Source organism: Parus major, chromosome 1, assembly GCF_001522545.3.
Source record: "Parus major isolate Abel chromosome 1, Parus_major1.1, whole genome shotgun sequence".
In the NCBI taxonomy this organism is placed as follows: domain Eukaryota; kingdom Metazoa; phylum Chordata; class Aves; order Passeriformes; family Paridae; genus Parus; species Parus major.
In genome coordinates, this window is record NC_031768.1 from 40,756,767 (window position 1) to 40,778,387 (window position 21,621).

A 21,621-nucleotide genomic window follows, 5' to 3' on the forward strand; every position below is an offset into this window, starting at 1 on the left:
CAGCTCCTTTATTTGAGTGTGATTGCATGAGAAAAGCAAAAAGACTTCTCAATAGTGACACACTGAGGAATGGACAGTGCTTGCTGTTTTCCCAATGACTAATTGAAAGACAACTGACTTTTTGTAATTTTGTTCAGTGTGTTCCTCATGGCGTGTCATGCAGCAGCAACCACCATTGCTGGCGACACAGTGACTCCAGGATGTGGGATCTGTGCATCCTTTTCCCGTTTGTCTGGGTCTTCCCCCTCAGCCAGGGAAGGCACTCCTAAAATGCTAATGCATTGCTGAGGACAAGAGACTAGTGCTACATCTATGGCAGGACTGCATGCCAGTGCTGTAGAATTATGTGGTTGTGATGCAGGAAAGTAATCATAATAAAAGATACACATGTGCTGCTTTTCTACGCACAGTTTTATTTCCCCTGCACACTAAGTAATTTCCATGTCATCCTCTACCTGCTATTCTTTTTCTCCACACTCCAGCTTCTCTGAAAACAGCAGATTTCTCCTTTCTCATGTACTACATTAGAAGCCTATTTTCTTGCCTTACCTTATCTTGCCTGCCTCAGTACCTCACCTTTCTCTGTGCTTACTCTGTCTCATATAGGGTTTCAAATAGCTGTAGAAACCTTCCTATCAGTATATGAATTGAGCCAGCTTTGATTAAAATGGCTTCTTGGACATATATTTTGCATGTAGACCCATCAGACCCATCAGGGGTTTGATTGGTTAGCTGAATGCTATCTGTATATTTTGTTTCCATTCTGGTGATGCTGATAAGTGAGTGCTCACTTTAATTGCTTTCAGAAATTATGGGGGTAACTTTGGTACAAGATATTGTTTAACATAGGTTCAAAGACAGATCTTTCACACATCAGAGAGATGTATTTGGGTGTTGAGTAGGATGGGGAGGAATGTTTTTCAGAGGGTTTTTGGGTCAGTGCTTCCGTTTATAACTCCTGAACTTCTTCAACATATTTTTTCAGCATGTATTCACACTTTCTGTCTTTTTCACATGTTGTGTCAAGAGCAGCAGACAAAAGGCAATCCCAGGTAAATTGAATCCAAAGTGAGGTGAGTTGTAACCCATTTCAGAATACACAATATTGATAATATGCTTTATGCCTCCATAAATGAGGTAGAATAATATTTCAGTTTGTCTGTCAAACAATAAGTTTTTGATATAAAGATCTGAGAACCTAAAAGTGCTGATGACAGTGTCCACAGTGTGGATGAACTCTTTAGCTGGATGATGGCAATAATTTGCTGCATGGATCAAAAATTTCTTGTTGCAGAGTAGTGAGGTTGAACATCCATGTAAGTATTGAATAGCACGGACAAAACCATGGCTTTTTTCATTATACATGCTTATAAAAACAACTAAACAACAGAGCTGAGGAAGGTGGAAGGGGAAGGTAGTGAAAGCTTTCAGTGAAGCAAGGGGAGTTGCCAGTTTTTATTTAGTATGTTGGACCTGAACTAATTGCTTCAGACTCACAGAATCACTTATCACTACTTTCTTTTTGCTTATTAGTTCTATTGCTCTAGGAGTTGCATTGAGGGCAACTAGGAGCTTTTTAAAGATATTTTTGTTGGTGTACTGAACAGAACCACTTAAGTGCATGTCCGGTGTGTGTATTGATCTCATAGACTGTCTCCTGCCAGGTGGGTAATAAATGCTCAGCTGTGACAGTTCTGAAAGTCTAGCAGCCAGACCATCTCTGCAACAACCTCTGGTGTAATGGTGGGGAAAGGATTACAGAGCAAATAAGGACCATTCACTCTTTAAAAACAATTAAATAATTTATTTTGCATGCAAAAAGGCTATTAGGAAGGAAACCCTTCCCCACTTGCCACTCAGATGTTTTCAGCGCAAGCTGAAGTTCAGCAGTTGGGAGGTGGAATCTCCATCCCAAATTTATAATACCACATTTATTAATTTTTGTTAATGGTGCTTCTCTATCCTCTGCTCTTCCAGCTAGTTTTCCACTGCTGCTGCTTTAATGGAAAGTATTATCTTGCAGTGAATGAACTAAAAGAGAATAAGTTTCTTCTTCTATTTATCATCTGTTTACAGGGTTTTGATTAAAAGAATGAATGTGTTTCTCCAGCCACCTCAGCTAAAACAAGACCATCAATTTCTCAAAGCTCATAAAAGAGTTGGAGAAATAAATCTGAGGCATTCATTCTCCTGACAAGCCGCCAGAGCCTGCAGAACTTGCTTTCAGACCGGCATCTTTTCTGCCCTTGATGTCATGTGCAAAACACGAGGATTTGTACTGTGCTAATCCCTCTAATGAGGGCTTCTCCCAACCTCTATATAAACCCTGCTCAAAGCCATGGCTGCTGGGCAAGCACCACAGAGTCAAAGCAGCCGTCTTTTGAGCTGCATTCAAGGCAATTAGAGGCTGGGATTAAACAAACACCCAACACCAGCATCCTCAGCAGCAAGAGTTATTATCCTGGTTGGCTGGGGCATGGAGCTGTGGTGAGGCCACGTTGTCCCACAGTGTACATTTCCCTTCTCTCTGCAGTCAGGTCCAGCAGGGAGGCACAGCCTGCACCCAGCTGTAATGGGAGCCCTGAGGTGGCTCTTCTGGGCAGGGCTGGGTTACCTGAGCTGCTGCTGTCCCCCACAGGCACAGGCACAGTTTCCCCGTGTCTGTATGACGGTGGAAGCCCTTCGCCTGAAGCGCTGCTGCCCGGCCTTGGGGACAGAGCCAGGCAATATCTGTGGGTCCCTGCAGGGCAGGGGATGGTGTGAGGGGGTGCAGGCAGACACTCAGCCCTGGAGTGGCCCCTACACTCTCCAAAATGTGGATGACCGGGAACGGTGGCCCCTCAAGTTCTTCAATCACAGCTGTCGGTGCACAGGTGAGATGGGCGCTGCGGGAAGGGGATGGGGATGGAGGGGTGTGCTAACCTTGCTCCAAAGGCCAGAGACATTCCTGGTGGTATAAAGGTATAAAGGAGGCTTCAGTCATTACCAGTATCCTAAAAATTCTTCCATATTCATGATACTGTTAGTACCTTTTCAGAGCATCAGGGTCAGAGTGTTTTCTCTCATGTGAACTGTTGTATTTTTGTCTTTGCCCATGGAGTTGTCCCCGTAGCCAGTGATCCCCTTTCTCCACAGGGTTTTGGACCTTTCATTGCTGCTTTCAAACCTCTATCTCTGCTACTCACGGTGCACTGAACCTGGATCATGTGCATTGTTTGATTCCTCATGGACTAGTACTTTGCAGCATGACTTAGCCCTGTGTGCTGAAAGTCTCCCAGTGTCAGGCCAGGGTGTTTCCCAAGTTTAACTAAATTTGCATGTTACACTGATCCAAAATGTGTCTGTACAGCCACCAAAGGGGCCATTCCATCCTTTTCCTCCTCATTTCCAGCTGCTACTTCTCACTGTGACTTTACACGGGCTCCTGGGCTTGCATGCTGGAGGTGAAATGGATCTGGGGGGATATGTGCTTGAAGGCTAACCTGGCCAAAGGGGTAAGATTCCAACGAGACCACTTCCCTAATGTGGCAGGAGGCAGTGAGCAGGAAGGTGAGCTCAGGGCAGAATAAGGTGACAGGACCCTTTCTCAGCAACAGCCCTGGCTGAAGTGGGGTTAAAATGAGCAGGCACTGCATCCTCAGCTCAGACTTCTGTGCAGGACTGGCAGGAGATGGCACTACTAGTAAGGCCAAAGACACATCCCAGGCTCTGAAGTATCTTTCTAGCCACATTTCAAATGAAAACCGGGATTTCTTGTTGAGAACATCAAGAAAATTGTCTGATTTTTCTTACATGAGAAGAATAAACTGTTTTGCTTCAGTCTGATTCTTAGAACAAGCTGAAATGTTTTGTCTAAAATGTATACCTTGCACTACCAAGAAAGCCCAGATCAATCTGGAAAGGCAGCACTGCAGAGAATTTCAGCCAAAGAGGTTAAATTTTCCATTACAGTTATCAACTGGAAACAGAGAGGTAGTGGCAGATGACTTAAATGGATACAAGTTACTGAAACTCCTCAAAATAATAACAATTGACTTTATAGTATACATCAATTTTTATCTCTTCCTTTGACTGGATTTCAAATGCTTGTGCAAAAAGACTTTTCCAGATGGTTTGCAAAAAAAAAAAAAAAATTGGATGCACATTTTTTTTCTTAAAGGTCTTTACACACCTCCAAAACTTACCCAAGTCAGGTATCAGATACAGACACAGATCCTGGGTCAGAAGAACACTGGAGCACATGGGCATGCTACAATATTTATGTAGCTAAAGTAATTAGAGCATCAAAACCTGGGAGTAAATTCAAGAGCAGTGGAGACAGCCATGCTCTGTACAGGCAGACATTAATTTGCTTGTTCAAGTAGAGATAAGTACTGGTATTTGATATTTGCAGGACTGGATCCAAGTTACATGAGCAGAATGTAGTGTCCTTTCGTTCAGCTTTACCTCTTCTGAGCTGGCTGCTCCCCTCATCTCTTTAAATTCCTTGGATTTCTCATTCTCCTTTTGCAGTTTTTTTAACCTAAATATACTGGTGATAAAACAGTAAGTGAAATGTATCCTTAAGCATAATTTTCAGAAAGTTTTCCTGGGCTGTACTCTGCTTGATGCTGTATGCAAAACCATCTCTGGGAGAGTGCTAAGAAGTTCACAGCTGTGTGGGATTTGAATTAGATCTGATGCTTTTACAATGCTAGTGATCGTGGATCCGTGTCTATTAGGGGTTCTTTGTGGTTTTTTTTTCCACTTGGTTTAATACACTGGTTGTCTGCACACCAGCTATAAGTGGCGTGATGTGTGGTATTTATTAGGCATCTAGAGCTATGCTACCTGTGTAACATAATTGTAGGTAACATATGGTAACAGAAATTAAATATGCTCATTCAAAGGGACATGGAACACAGCACATCTCTGCCATTAAGGTATCTTTTTTTCTAAGTGAATTTTATGTACAAACTGCCTGTTTGGAATGGTTCCTGGATTTTGCAAACTCCAACCCCATCAAGGCTTTTTCTAGCACTTTAACAATATGAACAGTCGTGTTCCATCTTGGCAGTGTTTAATTTATAGTTTAGAAACTGTGTGAATGATAATCTGTGGGAACTCCAACAACCGTGTAGCTGAATATTTGGTCAGACGGTGCCAAATGAACATGTCACATAGCTGGAAGTGTGAGGAACAGGGGCTGAGGTCTTCCAAAGGTGGGATTCTGGAGTTTTCACAATAAATTTAGCTTTTTGCTAAAAACTTAGTATCTAAGGAGAAATGAAAATTTTTCCATTTGTTGAAGCTGTTCACTGAGGAAAAATGCCTTAAAATCATATCTATCCAGGTCTGGGTCCTGGGTATTTATGGAATGACCCCCCTAACAAACCAAAAAGAAAAAGAGAAAATCCCAGACACAAGTATGGATGAATGGCTATAATAGGATCAGATTAATTTTTTTTCCATTTCTAGGCTTTGGAAAATAATATGCAATAGATTTTTTTTTAACTGAGGACAAATAGAACAAGATTATAACAAAATAAAGATCCAGCTTTGCTTTCCACTTTCTGTGCCAAGGGCCATGTTCAATAAGCAATTGCAGGTTTATTGTCAGAATGATACACATTTCACTCAATGTGTTGGTTGCAGCAAAAATATCATCTCTGTAAAAAAAATATGGGGTTATGGAACGAATGTAGTTGGAAGGTAGCAAGGAGTTTTTCGTTCTTGACTAATTTCAATTTTGAATCTATTGAATGTGTTTTACAATTGGTTTTGGGTGCCCCTCATACTATTCAATTTATATAAATTCTTAAGCTGAAACTACCTGATGACAGATCCTGACATTGTGCAGTACATGTGAAGGAGAATGTGCTAACTTGTTTTTCAAGAAGGTGTACGTATTGAATTAGACCAAGTGATGGATACATGAATCCAACCTTGAATATTGAGACCTGTAACTGTTTACACAAAACAGTATTTCATTGAGATAATTAAATTTAGTTTAGAAGAAAACTATTTTAGAAGACTTGTAAACTAAATGCTATTTTGAGTTCTGAACGATAACACTGTACTGCTGGAATACAGATCTGGTAAAGCATTTTAAAAACTCAGTACAGAAGACTATTGTGAAAAACCACTGCAGTCATGTGGTTGCTAGTACAGATTGTGACAGTGATTAAACAATGACGTAGCTTGAGTTCACTGAGGAGTTAAACATAATTGTCATTTTTTTCTGCTTCCACTTTCTAAGGTTATGCTGAACATTACTCTATTTTTAATTGAATTTTTTTGATAGAAAAAAATTAAATCCTTTGAATTCTTGTTTTGTTTTCAATATATTGCAATATATTCAAGCTGGGGACAGATGATTTAACATCTATTCTTTATCTGTAATCACATTGACAGGTACGCCATGTAGCTGATATTGTGGCTACCCACGAGGTAAAAATTTGGCTTCTGAAGTGGTTATAAAATACACTTCATTTACTTGTTGTAGGGTAATGTGTCTGTGGGATAATACGAAATTATAGCCTTGATGACCCTATTAAATCCAGTGTAGGTACAGATCTTCCACATCCCACAGCCTGTGAGCGTGTCCAAATGAAGAGCTATAAAAGAGAGAAGAGCTAACCGTTTGTCCCACATGGTAGCAGTCCTGATCCCAGCCTTGAGGAATTGCAGTATGCAGGTGTTTCAAATCTGATGTCACTCCTGGCTTTAATCCAATAGCTAAAGCAGCCTGAAAAGGAGCCCTTTCTCCCCATCCCATAAATGATGGATATTAATAATGATGGACATTAAACTGTTCTCTATAGTAGGAAGAGGCATGACAGCTGCTTGGGTTTCATCTCAGTACACTAAAACAAGGCAGAAAATGGTTAGTGTTGAGTGGGTTCATTTTCACTGAAGAAAAGATACTAAGTTAATGGAGTTATTAATTTGTGTTATGTTTGGTGACTGAAGGCCAACCACATGTTACAATTGCTAAGAGGTAGAAAATCCATGAGCTCAGGCATCCCCCAGGCTTGAGAAACATCTGCAGAGGTGTGTGATGTTAGCATACACCAGTGATGTGTATGACCACGCACTGAAGGTCAGGTCAGAAAAAGTGTGTTTTTCTCAGTGCCATGCCCATGGATTGACCCAGTGGGAGAAATTCAGAAAAGCCAGATTCACCCAGCTGGACTGAGATAGAGCACCTTAAGTATTGCTGACACTGGGTACAGAAGAAGACAGCTCCCAAGGCAAGTGATCCCATCTCCAGACAAAAGGGTTAATGGATAATATACAGATTTTTTTGACCAGTGGCAGTACAGTGGGCATTTCTGGAAACAGTGGAACATGCTGGGAGCATCCAACAGTGATACAGTCTTCCTGTGTACCAGAATGACCTCCCAACACTATATTCTCTGGAAACCACAAGAGATGATAATAATCTCTTGGCCCTGGCAGAGCCTCAGGGAGGTTGTACACTGTGTTCCTATGTGTTAATCACTGAAGGTGAAAAAATGCTAAGGCATGAATCCTTGCATGTTCCTAGGGTTCCTGTGTGCAAAAGGATCTTGAAAGGGTCTCACTGCCTTACTGAAAGTATCTTCTGTGCACTATATCCTGCTATTGTGAGGTTATTATTCCTTTTCTCATGGACCTGTACCATTGGGTCCATCATCACTAGCATAGCAGACAGGGAAGTTGAGTTGTAAGAGACCAGCATTTCACAATGCTGTCATGTGGGAAGTGTACACGGCAGTAAATGAACTTTCTGGAAACAGGAATGCATAATGTCCAGATCAGTGGCCTGGTAGAATGCTTTAGAAACAAATACTGAAAGAGTGATTTGGGTGGGTCATAAAAAAGCTGGGTCTGATTACTGCAGTAATTTCTCTTTGAATAGTGGGAAATCCCACAGACCTCCATCATTTTCTTGCCATTTCAGCTGCTGTGTAACAGCAGTCCTGTGATGCACGCAGTCTGTTGAAAGAAAATGACGAAAAGCAAGCTTTGATATCATAAAGTGTTGTTTTCTGTTTGTTTCTGACAATGGAACATTGCCAAATAGACTTGAAGATGTGATAAAAATGTTCAACACAATCAGCAGAAATATTGCGGTGTGAAATACCACTTTGCCTGGAAATTGTGTCCCATTTGCAAATCTCCACTGCAGTCCTCCTTGCTTAGTAAAAGCTCATGCCCCATTGAAAAGTGGCTGGGGAAGTGATGGAAGGAATGGAGCCCTTGGATTCCTTCATAGATAGGGTGGTTAAGGGAGAAAATCCTGCAGAGCATCAATTGGATATAATTAGTGCCTGCCCAAAGGGAAACAGGTAAGCAAGTCATTGGTCTGCCTGGCTCCAGATACATACAGTTGGAGAAGAGCTTTCTTCCAAAGGAGATAACTCATCATTTCAGGCTTTTGCAGATTTCTTCTCAGAGCCTGAGTAGGTACATAGAATATACCTAAAATACAGATATTGTCTGATAAAATGATTTCAGGAATCGAGACCTGCAGATTCAAAGGGCCCTTCCTGAGAGAGGAATAGCCACCATCAGAGCCTCAACTAATGCCAAAGAGTGTCTGGTTCTGATACCAGAACAGACAGCAAAAACCTGTTCCTGCACTGACTTGGGTTCTGTTAGTGCTGTATTTCAATGTGATGCTTATCTAGCACTGTGAGTAGAGGGGTCCCTTAAATGACTGGAGGAATTACTGCCAGTCCCAAAAGAAGTTGTTGACAGATCTTTTCATGGTTATTTTCTTCTTTTTCCCCCTTCTTTTAAGGATTGAATTGTACCCAAGTGTGAGGATCAACAGATGCTTTCCAGAAGTTCATGGTCCATGACTGAAACTCGAGCAGTATACATGGCCTAGTTAGGCAATGCTGCAAGATATTCTTGATATTTGTCATCTGGTCAGTTCAGGCTGGAGTATGTGATGGACCCTAATAGCTAGGCTGAGTCATGAAGAATGAACAAGACACAGATAGTGGAGTACACTGAACTGATAACAGTAATTGTGCTGTTCTGATGGAACCCTGAGAGTAATGTGATCAAATAAATCTTCCATGTTGCTTACACCCCCCATATCCATACAATCCACACAATCTGCTTTGTTTCATATAACTATAACCTACTTGCTTTTTCTGGTGTTTGTCTTCATCCCCTTTAGCCCATGCAGAGACCCCTGGCATTGGGTGCCTTCCCTCATAGCTGGAACATGGCAGCTGAGCCCAGCTGCTTCTACTTGCATCACGACAAAATGTAAGCCATATGTCTGGAAACTATCCTCATGGGATGCCATCAGGATGTGCAAGATCCAAAACCTCATTGAAGTCTTCATGCTTGTGGTGCCTAAGCTTGGCCCTGATCCTCAGCTTCATGATAACCTGTAAACTTGGAGGTCTCAGGGGCTCTGAAACAACCGTAACCAACCTACAGTGGGTCCAAACTCTGCAGTAAGAGCTCTCATATCTTCTTGGCAGGTCTCACTGGAGTCTGCCACAGATGTTTACAGTACAGCAGCCCTTACCCAAAAAGCTCGACATATGCTTCAGAGCCTTGTTGTTAACAGCCCTTGTAACGCTGGGGGTCTTTGGATTTGGTAATAAGCCCTGTAGCCACTTGACAGTCTGAAATCTTGCTTTAATGTTAATTGTTGTTCTGGTCATAGGCTCAGGCCTACAGCCTAGGGACATCTGCCCATGTGGGAACATTTCATAAGACACTACCCCATCCCCATGTTAGTCCTGGATCTAGCAGCACCAATACGTGCGGTGAGCAGTGAGATTTTATGGCATTTTGGAAAATAATTGGCATGGTTGTTGTGGAATGAGTGTGTGGGGAGCTGGAGGGGAGGTTGAGGACGGGTTAAGGAGTCAGTTCAGATTTTTGATAGCAGTGTGGAGATCGCAGAGGAGCCCTGGTTGGCATTCTGCTCCCCGCTGCCCCTGGTAGCATGGCCCCATGTCCTCCACAGCTGCAGCCTGCCAGCACGCAGGCAGGGGGCAGGTGTGTACTGCGGGAAGGGATGGTTGTTCCCTGGCTCCCCCAGAAACGGGGGAGCAAGATGCAGTAGGGCCTTTCTGCTCCTGCCAGCTGTCTGCCACAGTGTGCAAGGGACCACATGTAAAGCAAGCTCTGCTTTCTCGGGCTCTTCCATCTCATCAGAGAGTCTCAGCTAATATTCTAGAGCGGACCCGATTACTTGCCTTAGGAGTGATGCCAGCAGGGAACGACAGTACTGCAGTGTTTCTCAGGCTGTTATTGCAGCACTATTTAATAATGCTTAAAGCGTGACCAGCAGCAACCCTGGTGCTTGTCCTGGTTTGTGTTGGGCCCCAGATACACTTCTAAGAGGTACTAGTTTCACATAAGTTTTGTCCCTAAGAGAACTGTTTTGTGTAGGGATTTTTTTCTGTGCTTAAGGATCCATGTGAACTGACCCAGTTTTGGGTTTGATCCTGGAAGTAGAGGAGTACTTGAGAGCCAGTCGAGCAAAGCACTTCATCACCGGCTTAACCTCAATTGCTCAGCTCTCTGTTCAGTGAGAGTCCTCACGTGCCTGAGGGCTTTGCAGAGCTCTGAGCACCTCAGGGCGTCAAGCCCATTACCCAGCACTTCCCCAACTGGCTGAGTGTTATTCTTGGCCCTGCTGTGACTCTGGGAATCAAGCCAGCCATCCTTCTGGTTAGTCAATTGGCAAAGCTGCCAGTCTGCTCAGCTGCTGTCCTTTCCAGGAACTGGCATCTCTGGGGAAGAAGAGCACTAATTCTTCATTCTCCCGCGTTTCACTGTTAGTTTTCCCTGATTCATAATGTCATGACTGATTGTTCCCTCTTGATCCAGGGAACTTTGGTGGCTACAACTGTGGTGAATGCAAATTTGGCTGGACCGGCCCTGAATGCAACAGGAGGAAGCCAGCAGTCATCAGGAAGGATGTCCACTCTCTGACAGCAGAGGAGAGAGAGCAGTTTTTTGATGCTCTAGACCGCGCCAAGACGACCATTCACCCGGACTACGTCATTGCAACTCAGCACTGGAGAAGCCTGCTTGGTCCAAGCGGAGAGGAACCGCAGATTGCCAACTGTAGTATTTACAACTACTTTGTCTGGCTTCACTACTACTCAGTCAGAGACACGCTCTTGGGTTAGTGCTTTTCGTTTCCAATGGACTCTGCAGGTAAAGAAAAGGGTGAAAGTACCACTGCTGAACAAAGGTCCCAGTAGTAGGCACAGAGCTGTGGAGCAAAACAGGTGGTGGTGAGAAGCTGGTGGCCATCAGTACTCAAGGGAGATGTCCTTTGGACCTGCTGTGGTCTGGTCCCCATGCCCCATGGCACCTGGAGCACACCAGTTGTGTTCCTGGTGCATCTTCAGTCTGACAGAGAGCAATGAACACTTCATTTCACTTGAGTGAACTCAAGTGTGGTCAGGCAGCAACTGACTTCAAAAAGATGTTCCCTCTCCATTGGACAAGATAGATAAAGTGGTGCTGGGAAAGGGGCTCTGCAGTGGTGAAGCCACAGGCCATAGAGAGATATTTGGGACCAGAGTGCTACTGCTTTCTGTGGCTTTCAGCAATCCACCAAGAATGGGATTTGCTTGACTAATCACAGTCACCTTTTAAAACCAACCTAACTTAGAGGTTTGGGTATCTAACCCCATGCTTTCTCCCAAGTTCAGATTCCTAGGCCTCACTGCTTTTCTAGACAGAAGCACCTACACCAGTCCCATTTCACAACTCCTGCTTCTTGCAGGAGGTGCACCAACCAGTATGGCTTTTCCAGCAAGCAGTCCCATGTGCAGACTGGATGGCCTGTATCGATCTCCTTGCTGGAGGGTGACTGCTACTCTGCAGTGGGTATTGTTCAGTTTGCCCCTCTGACACAGCTCCGTTTTGCAGGGCTGAAGGAAGCAGCCTCTGGCCTAGTGAGAGCAAAGGTTCTTCAGCCACATGGAAAACAGCCATGGGGAAAGGGAAAGGGGAACTTCTAGTGATGCTGCAATGGTAAATAAATGCATATGTGGGTTGAAGGTTTCTACAGTTATAAACAAATCCGCATATGGTTTGAAGCCTCTCACCCAGCAAAAGCACAATACAAGAAATAACAAGCACAATTTGAAGAAAGTTGGCAAAGGGTTCTGGATTACTATTGGCATGGAAAATGCTGAGGTTCTCTTCATAGATACATGGTGTAAGTCTTGCAGCTGAGCAAGATAATGAGATAATGCACGTATAGCAAGGAGATAGGGTTTTAGAAAGTAAAACAGCTTTTAAAATCAAAATCCACTAAAGCAAGAAGAAATCTTCATAATATCCAACTTTTTAGGTAATGTGAAGTTTTGATAAGCATTGAAGCAAATATCTACAGAGGAGTTTTTTTCACTTGTCCCAAGGAAGTGATGTAGCTTCTGATGTGTGCACTCTTTTCAGAGACTCAGAGCTGAAGGTTCTTATTTAACTCCACTCCAGGCAATGAAAGGAGGTGCTCATTTGATGCCTAAATGCTTGTTTTATCTTCCTTTTTTAGGTCCTGGCCGCCCCTTCAAAGGTATTGATTTCTCCCACCAAGGACCTGCCTTTGTTACTTGGCATAGGTACCACTTGCTGTGGCTGGAGCGGGAACTACAGGTTAGTCGAACAGCCTTTCCTTTTCCTTGCACAGCTTCTCCCTTTTGCTTTGTCACTTTGCTGAGTTACCCAGCCAAGGGTAAGCTACCTCCTAGGATAGTTTCTCACCCAAACTCCCAGGATTGTTTGCTCATTGATAATTTTCTTGTTTTGTTTTAAGTGAAATTAGTGCTTTCTGATTGCTGAGGACTGAATGGTTTCTCACCATGAACAGTGATGTGAAGGTTATCATGGAGATTTTTTTGCCTTCATCTCCACAACAGAGGATAGAAGATGTGAAGTAACAATATAAAATTGAAGCAACGCTTTCAATGTAAAATTTGGTAACTGATATTGTTGGCTGATATTGAAGATACTGTTCCTATGAAACCAGCTCTAAATATTACTCCCTTTAAATATGACAGACATATTATACATTTAATACATACATACATATATTTAACAACACACCATTTAAAGAAATATGTTAACATGCCCAAGAGCCAGTTACAGAAGCATTGACTCATTTCCATTTGCATGGCTTCTATGCTGGCAATGTTGCTGTATTTCAGCCTTACAGATCTCTAATGAAAATGGTTGCTTATCAAAATAGCTGCAGGATCTTGCTTGTGTGAAATCGTATCTGGCAAGCAAGCACAATCAAATGCACTGTACTCCCCTATTAACACAAGTTCTGATTCCTCCCCAGGGCCAGTTTTCTGGAACGAAAGCCAACCACATGCACAATTTTACCCATTACCCACTTACATCACTCAAAGCCTCTTACTTGCTTAAGGCTCAATTCATCTCTGCTCCTGCTCTCCTGCCTGGTCTCTGAGCTGGCAGAAAGCCTAACATGGCCTAAAGAAGTGCAGTCCCACAGTAGGGAAACTAATGACAATGTCTTTGCTTAGGCTGATTTAATGTCACAATCTTTTGAAGGAGTTGGAGCGGCACCATGAAATGCAGGTAGTTGAAATGCAGAATGCAAAGCTGACTATTCAGTGAAATATCCAGTCAAACAGCTTGAAGGAGTCCCTGTCTTTCTCTTCCCTTTGGAGTCGATTCCCAATGAATGCATTTCTGTCCGTTGCAGCGCCTGATGGGCAACGAGTCCTTCGCACTGCCCTACTGGAACTTTGCCACGGGCAGGAACGAGTGCGACATCTGCACGGACCAGCTCTTTGGAGCATCACGGCCCGATGACCCGGGCTTGATCAACCTCAGCTCCAGGTTCTCCCGGTGGCAAGTAGTTTGTAACAGGTAGGAGAGTATCCAGGGCAAGCTCGCATATGGACGAATCCTTGCTGTCATTCAGCACTGACAGCAGGGGCTGCTCTCTCAGTGTGAGTGAGTGGCAGGAAAGGAGCCAAGACATCTTCTTTAAAACTGGAAATTGCCGTTAGTTTATGTGTAGATGGTTCTGTGTAACCTTTCTCGTATTGTGGAAGTGTGTTTTTTAAAGATGATTCTTCTAGTACAGGATTTTAGTTGATTTAGCCAATTTATGGCAGCCAAAAGTCTGAAGAGTTTCCCCATTGGCAAGTATCTTTCTAAAAAAGAAATGCCTGTGTGTTGATTCTCTATACACCAAACTGATCTCAGCAGCAGCAAATTGTTTTGGCACACAGGAAGCTAGAGATAGGCTGGAAAGTCTGCTACCTTGTTTTGGATGAGACTTTAACCCTGATATATTTAAGGCAGTTTGGGGATTGACTTTGAAATATCTGAGATTTCACATGAAAAACAGCACTGAGCCAGCTAGGAGCTTGCTGCCAGCTCTGTGTGGGAATCTGCTGACTCGTGTGAGAGCAGGGCTTTGACAGGGGATTCAGATGTGGGATCATGATGCTGTGACATAAAATGCTGTTGGTTACAATACCCATACATCATTCTTCTCTCAGCTTAGGGGCAGTGTGCAGTTAGTCAGACAGAGGTACCAAAAGCTCAGGGTTTTTCAAAAGAGTCTCTTTTTCTGGATACCTAAAGAGATATTTGAAATTCCAGCTTTAGGCACCAGTTTGCTTTAAGTCTTGCCCCTACTTTTCCCTCAAAAGTAAATAGGGCTTTGTTTTTTTTTTTGTGAAAACTGAAGTGACTAAGCTTTTGCCTCACCAAGGTTAAACTGAGAAGAGCTTTTGTTTACTTCAGAAGTTTCTGAAAATGCTGTTTCATTTCATACTGAATAGAACAGATTTTTTTTTTGTTTCAAAAGTGTTACACAGTTTTTCTCCTTCTCCTTCTCTCTTCCTCTCCCTGATATAAAGAATTTGCTCCCCATTAGTTACTGGGTAACCCCTGAAACAGCAGGTTGCTCTAGAAGGCCATGAATAAAGAGGATGCAATGCATTGCTTTTGCTTTCCGTCTAAAGGGGATGAGAGATGGCAAGTGAAAACTTGTTTTCATATCTTGCATTCTCTCAGCTCATATTTCCATTAATTTTTTCCCTTTTTGTTGAGAGTTAAAAAAATAGTCCTTACTCAGGAATGAAAGTTTGTCAATTCAAAATTGAAAACTGTGTTTTACATTGCCTGACAAAAACTTCTTCCAAAGTCCTTGGGAGGAGAGAGGGCATGACGGGAGTTGTGCTTGCCTTTTTAAAACATCCTCTCTCTGTGGACAATGAACGTGGTAACTCTTGATCTAAATGACTGATGGTCCACAGAGGATGATGGGCCACAGAAAGCCATGTCATGGTGATGGTCCTGCAATAAATTCATCTCCCAGGTGGGAGGTGAACTGAGCTGCCCCGGGAGGTGTCCATCCCAAACCTCTGTTCTCTCACATGTGTAGGCAAGGACTCTATACTGCATGAGAAAAAGCCAACAAGCAAGTGCTCACCTTTCTCTGACTTGTGCTTCTCTGTGTTCCGTGCTCAGTTTGGATGACTACAACCGCCTGGTCACGCTCTGCAATGGGACTGACGAGGGGCCACTGCGGCGGAGGCCGCCCCGCGGCTCCAGCGAGCAGCTGCCCACCGTCGAAGATGTCAGGAGGTGCCTTTCCCTGCAGGAGTTCGACAGACCCCCCTTTTTCCGCAATTCCAGTTCCAGTTTCAGGTTTGTCCTTCGTCTCCTCTAGAGCTGGTTTTGTTCATGAGCACATTTGTCAGCGGAATGTGGTTACTTGATGGCGCTTTTACCCGCAGGAATGCGCTGGAGGGCTTTGATAAAGCAGATGGAGCCCTTGACTCGCCGATGCTGAGCCTTCATAATTTGGTTCACTCTTTCCTGAATGGGACCAGTGCTCTCCCTCACGCAGCTGCCAACGATCCCATCTTTGTGGTATGTCTTTTACCCACAATTGTGATTGACAATGGCTGAGGCTCAAAGGCACATTTCTGACAAGGGATATGCAGAACAAGTAAAGTGAATTCCCTAAAAAATACTTAATTTAAATAGCAAAGGAGGAGTCCTTTATCTTTTCTTGAACACCGCCACACCTGCATAAATGTTGAATAAAAAGGAAAAGGATCTCAGGGTAATTTGTAAAATATAAAATAAGATTCTAGGGAGAAGAGCTGCTAGTCCAAGTCATGCTGCCTTGAATAATTTCGTTAGGTGATATCTAAATCTAATGGCTTATATCACACAATTTTACAGCAACAAGATAAGGTGAAAGTGGGCATAATTATTTTAAAGCAGTAGATGGAATGGTTTATTTCTTTATTTCAAAATTTACAAGCTAAAAAGAAGTCCATCTAATGTCAGGGTATTTTGGGAAATAGAACGTGGTTTCAGTGGTGCATCAGAATAGTGCTGCACTGCCATGAGCAGCACGAACAGTATTGTGCAAATAAAAAGCCAGTAGTAGACTTTGCTTATACATCTTTCTCCCCTAGTAAATTAATGCAAATTTATTCTCTACTTTGTTGGATTAAACCACAGTGTTTACACATTACATATATAAATTCTTAATTTATTATATCTATATATTAGATATATTTCTTTAGATATATTTCTTTCTTACCTTTATTTTAAACTTTCAACTTTTTTTTGAGAAATCAGTCCAAATACTTATGTAGCGATTCTTCAGATTGTTTCCTCAATAATTCTTTAATTCCTGCATTAGTTTCTTTCTTACATGGTGAAATTAATTTCACTAAGCTGTAATTTTGTACAAAAGATTATTTCCTATAGGATAATTTCCAAGTTTTTCCAGGTTGTAATTAAAATACATGAGTATGTCAGAAATTAGTTTCAGATATTTTTAATAGTTGTCTGAACCAATAACTGCATTAGTTAGTTTTAGATCTATAAACTCACCTGATCAAAGTCATGGGCACCTGGAGCTATGGGACTGGTGGCATATGCTCTAAGATGAGCATGATGGAGTCAAATTTCCTGCAACTTTCCATACTTGTTCAGAGACGAGAAAGATTAAAATAATTGTGAAAGGCACATTCACCTGATTGAGCTCAGCATCTCCTTGCCTGTGATGATTCACCTGCCCATTTGATGTCAGCCGATGTTGAACAAGCAGCAACAAGGATGTATAAAGCAAAATGTCCCATGTGGAAGATCAGTTTAGTTTTTTCATGAGCTTTCCTGATTTCCCATTCTGTAAATCCCATCTAAATTAGATTAGCCTCTTCTCTCTCCCTCTCAAAAGCTCCAGCTACCTCACGTGTTTGTTGAGTGTTTTAAAGGTGGTTGATTCCTGAAAGAGCTTAATAAATGTGTGTGCCCGTGCCTGGATTTGCAGGTTCTTCACTCCTTTACTGATGCCATCTTTGATGAGTGGATGAAGCGTTTCAAGCCCCCTGACAACGCCTGGCCTGAGGAGCTGGCCCCCATCGGGCACAACCGGCTGTATAACATGGTCCCTTTTTTCCCTCCGGTGACCAACGACGAGCTCTTCCAAACCGCCGAGCAGCTCGGCTACACCTATGCCATCGACCTGCCAGGTATGTCCCAGGGTGCTGTTCCTGGACAAGTGATGAGACAGCTCACATTTTCCATGGCATAGGCATATATATAAAATAAGGAACTTTTCACAAAATGCAGAGGTCTATTCACCTGCTCACTTCCCAACCTTTATATTTAAGTTTCTGGAGAGATATCTGGCTGCTTTTTGTTGTAACTCTGAATTTTAAAGATTTTTCCATGTCCATAGCTGGGATGTGTCTTATTGTTTGTCTATTTATTTGAAATTACCTTTGACACAAATCAGACAAAGACAAAATAGCAAGAAAGCAAAGTTTTTATGTACAAAATCCAAATTTTGCAACAAGATATTAAAATATTTGTAAAAGGCAGAAGAGTAAGAACTGCATGAGAACCATGCTTCAGCTGCTTTTCCAAAGATTAGATCTGAATAGTTTCTTTCTCCATTTCAGTATTACTTGGAGAGGCATAAGGTGCTTATCTAACCTGTGTGGGCAGGAATTTCTTCTAAATGCTTACCATATATCTCTGGTTTTAATCTATGGAGACTGTTTAAATGTCTATAGACTGCAAAAGATTGAAACCCTTGTCCTCAGGCTGCATTCATGCAGGGGAGCCATGATTTGTGGAGGCATGCTGGCTGCTTCTGCAGTGCTTTCCTCAGGAGCATCCCCAGAGTTTTCCCTGAAAATTTCAACTTCCCCTCTTAGGGAGTTGAAGTTTTCCTCCCTTTGGATTACTGTCCCCCTCTCCTTCTTTGCAAGTGAGGCACCCAGAGAGGAGCACAGGTAGCTTGTGACTCTGTTGCTTCTGACTCACAGAATAAATAAATTGTTAGCTCTCTGTGAAGGAGGGTATCTATCCCTGTCTGCATGGCCTGTGTTCAGACAATACAGCTTTTACATCCAAACCCTTCTCCTATTCCTAAAAGAGTAACTTGCTAATTGTACTTCAGGTAATCACATTAGAAATAAACATATATTAATACATTGCTGGTTCTTGAAAGGTGGTAAAGCAGTAAACAACTAATTTTGGGACATTACTAAGTTTTGGAATTAGCCTTTTTGAAGACTGCAGATTGGGGCACAAGACTTTTAGTTGCTTTTATAGTCAGTGTGGCATCTCCCTTAGCCATCTGTCTCCTCTAACCCATATGTCTAGATAAATATTAAATATGTGCAGTCCTCTTGAGAGGGTTTTTTTTTTTTGAGATTGTTTAGTCAATGTGATTATTGCCATATCAGGATATGTAGCATTCTTCAGAAAAGGAAAGCAGGCAATTTTTGCTTCTGAAAGCACAGATGAAAACACAAAAATTCAGCTAAGTGGAGCAATGTTATTACAGGAATAAGCAATATTATCTTTGAAGACAGTGGTTCTTCAGAAGTGGTTCAAAATCAACAGATGTGGTCTGGAGCTGGTCAGCAGAAGCACATTAAGTAGTGGTTTCAGTTAAAAGTTTGACAATAGGCTGCTTTGTGGTCTTTAGGAAAATTTGAGGGTTTTCTGTTGACCAATATAGCTTGGAAGCAGCTGTCTTGAAATGTCACTATAGAAAGTTCATAACTTTGGCCAAATTAGATGAAAGAATGGTCTTTTTGTCTTGCCAGTGTTAATCTTGCCCATTCCGAATACTTTAATTATGAATTATTGAAGTTTAAATTCGTCTGTAGACTTCTCTGACAGGAAGCCTCTCCAGCTCTGGTATGTGTCTCAGTTATATGGTGTGTTATGAATTTTGCCTGTGGGCAGTAGGTCACTAAGCTGCACAAGTAATTGTAATTATCAGCATGTAGGAAATATTATGTCTTCTGTGTAATTTGCAAAATTGAATTATGGGCTGTCTTCACTTCAATTGTTTCATATTTCCAGGTTCCCTTGAGGAAACCCAAGCATGGGCTGTCATGGTTGGATCCACAATTGGAGGAGCACTTATAGCTCTAGCTGTGCTTGTTCTGCTGCTTGTCCTTTTCCAGCACCGAAGGCACAGAAGAGGTTTTGAACCACTGATGAATGTGAGCTTCAGCCCCAAAAAATACATGGGAGAGGCCTAATGCACTCACTTCCTTTCTTTGCTTGCTCTTGTAGGAAGCGACCTTGATTGCCTTACTGGTATCTTAGCTGAGACTTTATCACACACTCCTTTGGCAGCTGACTAAATTGTTCTCATTCACGTTTTTCCCGTTATCTTGTGAATTGTAATGTATGAAGTCTCTGGGTACATATGAGCAGGGCCCACGCCAGGCTAGATTTTTTTCTCATTACTAAATGTTATCTGGAGTGTGTGACAAATGTAAATCATCCTCTATAGTTTAGATCAAGACAGCTGAGAATCCAAATAGGAGAAAACCAATTTGAGAATAACCAAGATAATTTTTCACCTCAATGTGTTCTTGATTTCATTTAGCAACATTAAGAGGTGCTGAAAGTTATTAATTCTACATATATGTTTGAATAATATATTATTTTACAGTTCCCAATAAATATTCTGAATAATATAGTCTTGTTTTAAGGTTCAATGCTGTTTGACAAAATACTGTAATGCCCTGGTTACAGTTTATTTCAATAAAGTTGAAGACAGCAATAGGTAAACTCTAAAACTCCAACTCCTAAAATTTAAGATCAGGAGTTCCCTGACACTTAGATATACATTTGTGCTTTACCTCTGTGTTAGGGACCTTGGACACAAGTTGAAAGTGAGACTTAACTTTTTTGTCTCTGATGTGCTGGTCTATGAATCAAGACTTAAACTTCCAAATTTCCAAGGTCTAGGGTGCAGGACTCAAGGTAATAAAACTAAGATAGCTTGCATTACTTAGGTGTGCAGATGGGGAATCAGGTTTAGATGTGGCTGTTGCTAGACCCCACCTTAAACATTCCTTTATACATTCCCTGTATATTTCTTTATTTAGACAGAGATTTGAAGGCCATTTGTGTGGTTCTCCTGTGTTATCTTGGCACGGGTGTTTTTACATAGCAAATGACATCTTGAACAGATCCTGTCAGCTTTGGTGCTTGATATTTTACATTAATGGAGAATTCAGACTTTGTATATTGGGGGGTCTCAAGTCTTATAAAACCTTTGCTTTTGTAGCCTTGAATAAAAAGTTCAATTAGTAACAGTTTCTGTCATTTCTTTTAGCCTGCTCAATACCGCCTATGTGGGTTAGAAAGAAGATGGTTTTCACATATACTTAGCTTTGAATATGTGAATATCTTTGAATTAACTAGTTTTGAATAACTCACAAAACTTACCTCTAAAATGCAGACTTTTTAGGTCAAACAAAGCTGTGATTTGCTCATCACACACAGATAGCCTTTGCTCCATGAGGTGGACAGCAGTCTGCTGCCAATTCTGCTGTTTTGTGGTGCCTTTGTGGGATCCCAGTGCACTTGTTCCTGGATTATGCCCAAGATGTCAAAGGTTGAAGCACCTTTTGTACAGCAGCTCAGTACCTTAGTTTCCAACTTAGGTTGTCTTTTGGGGGTTTTGTTATTTAGGGACCAGTGCTATCTGGTGCTACAGGCAACAGATGAGGTTTCCAGAGATCTAGCTTACACGTGTCACATTAGTTGGTTCTTACTTGTGTCAGAAGATAGCTAGGTCTGAGATCTCCATGTGCTTTTCTCAAGGAGATGTCAGCTGTTTTCCAGCACCACAAGATTATGGGTCTTCATATAGAATCACAGAAGACTTCAGGTCCAGATCACTGCAGCTCCTCTTCAATGAGCAGGAACATGTTTAGATCAGGTTGCTCAGAGTCCTGTTCAGCCTGACCCTGAATGTTTGCAGGGATGGGGCATCCACCACCCTTCTGGGCAACCTGTGATAGTGTTTCACCATCCTCATTGTAATAAATTCATTCCTTATGTCCAGTCTAAATCTACCCTCTTAGTTTGAAACCATTACCCCTTGTGATGTAAACCCCTGTTGTACCCCTACTACAACAGGCTCCATCAAAAATTTTGTCCCCATCTTTCATAGAAACCCTGTTTGAATATTGAAAGACTGCGAAAAGGTCTCCCTGGAGCCTTCTCTTCTCCAGGCTGAACAACATAGAACACACACCAGTTCTTGCTAAACACTAATTTAGACAGCTGGAGATTGACACATTTTTGTCCTTCCTGGGATCTGGATGC

At 42.2% G+C, this 21,621-nt stretch overlaps 1 protein-coding gene across 1 annotated transcript; it reads left to right on the plus strand.

Moving 5' to 3' along the window:
• Positions 1-2,350: 2,350 nt before the first annotated feature.
• On the plus strand, positions 2,351-20,593 carry DCT (dopachrome tautomerase). The gene is made up of 8 exons (XM_015617730.3): positions 2,351-2,873; positions 10,831-11,130; positions 12,515-12,615; positions 13,691-13,857; positions 15,475-15,654; positions 15,744-15,879; positions 17,300-17,501; positions 19,354-20,593. The coding sequence occupies exons 1-8, from the start codon at positions 2,573-2,575 to the stop codon at positions 19,533-19,535; spliced, it is 1,569 nt and encodes a 522-aa protein (XP_015473216.2). The 5' UTR covers positions 2,351-2,572; the 3' UTR covers positions 19,536-20,593.
• Positions 20,594-21,621: the final 1,028 nt, after the last annotated feature.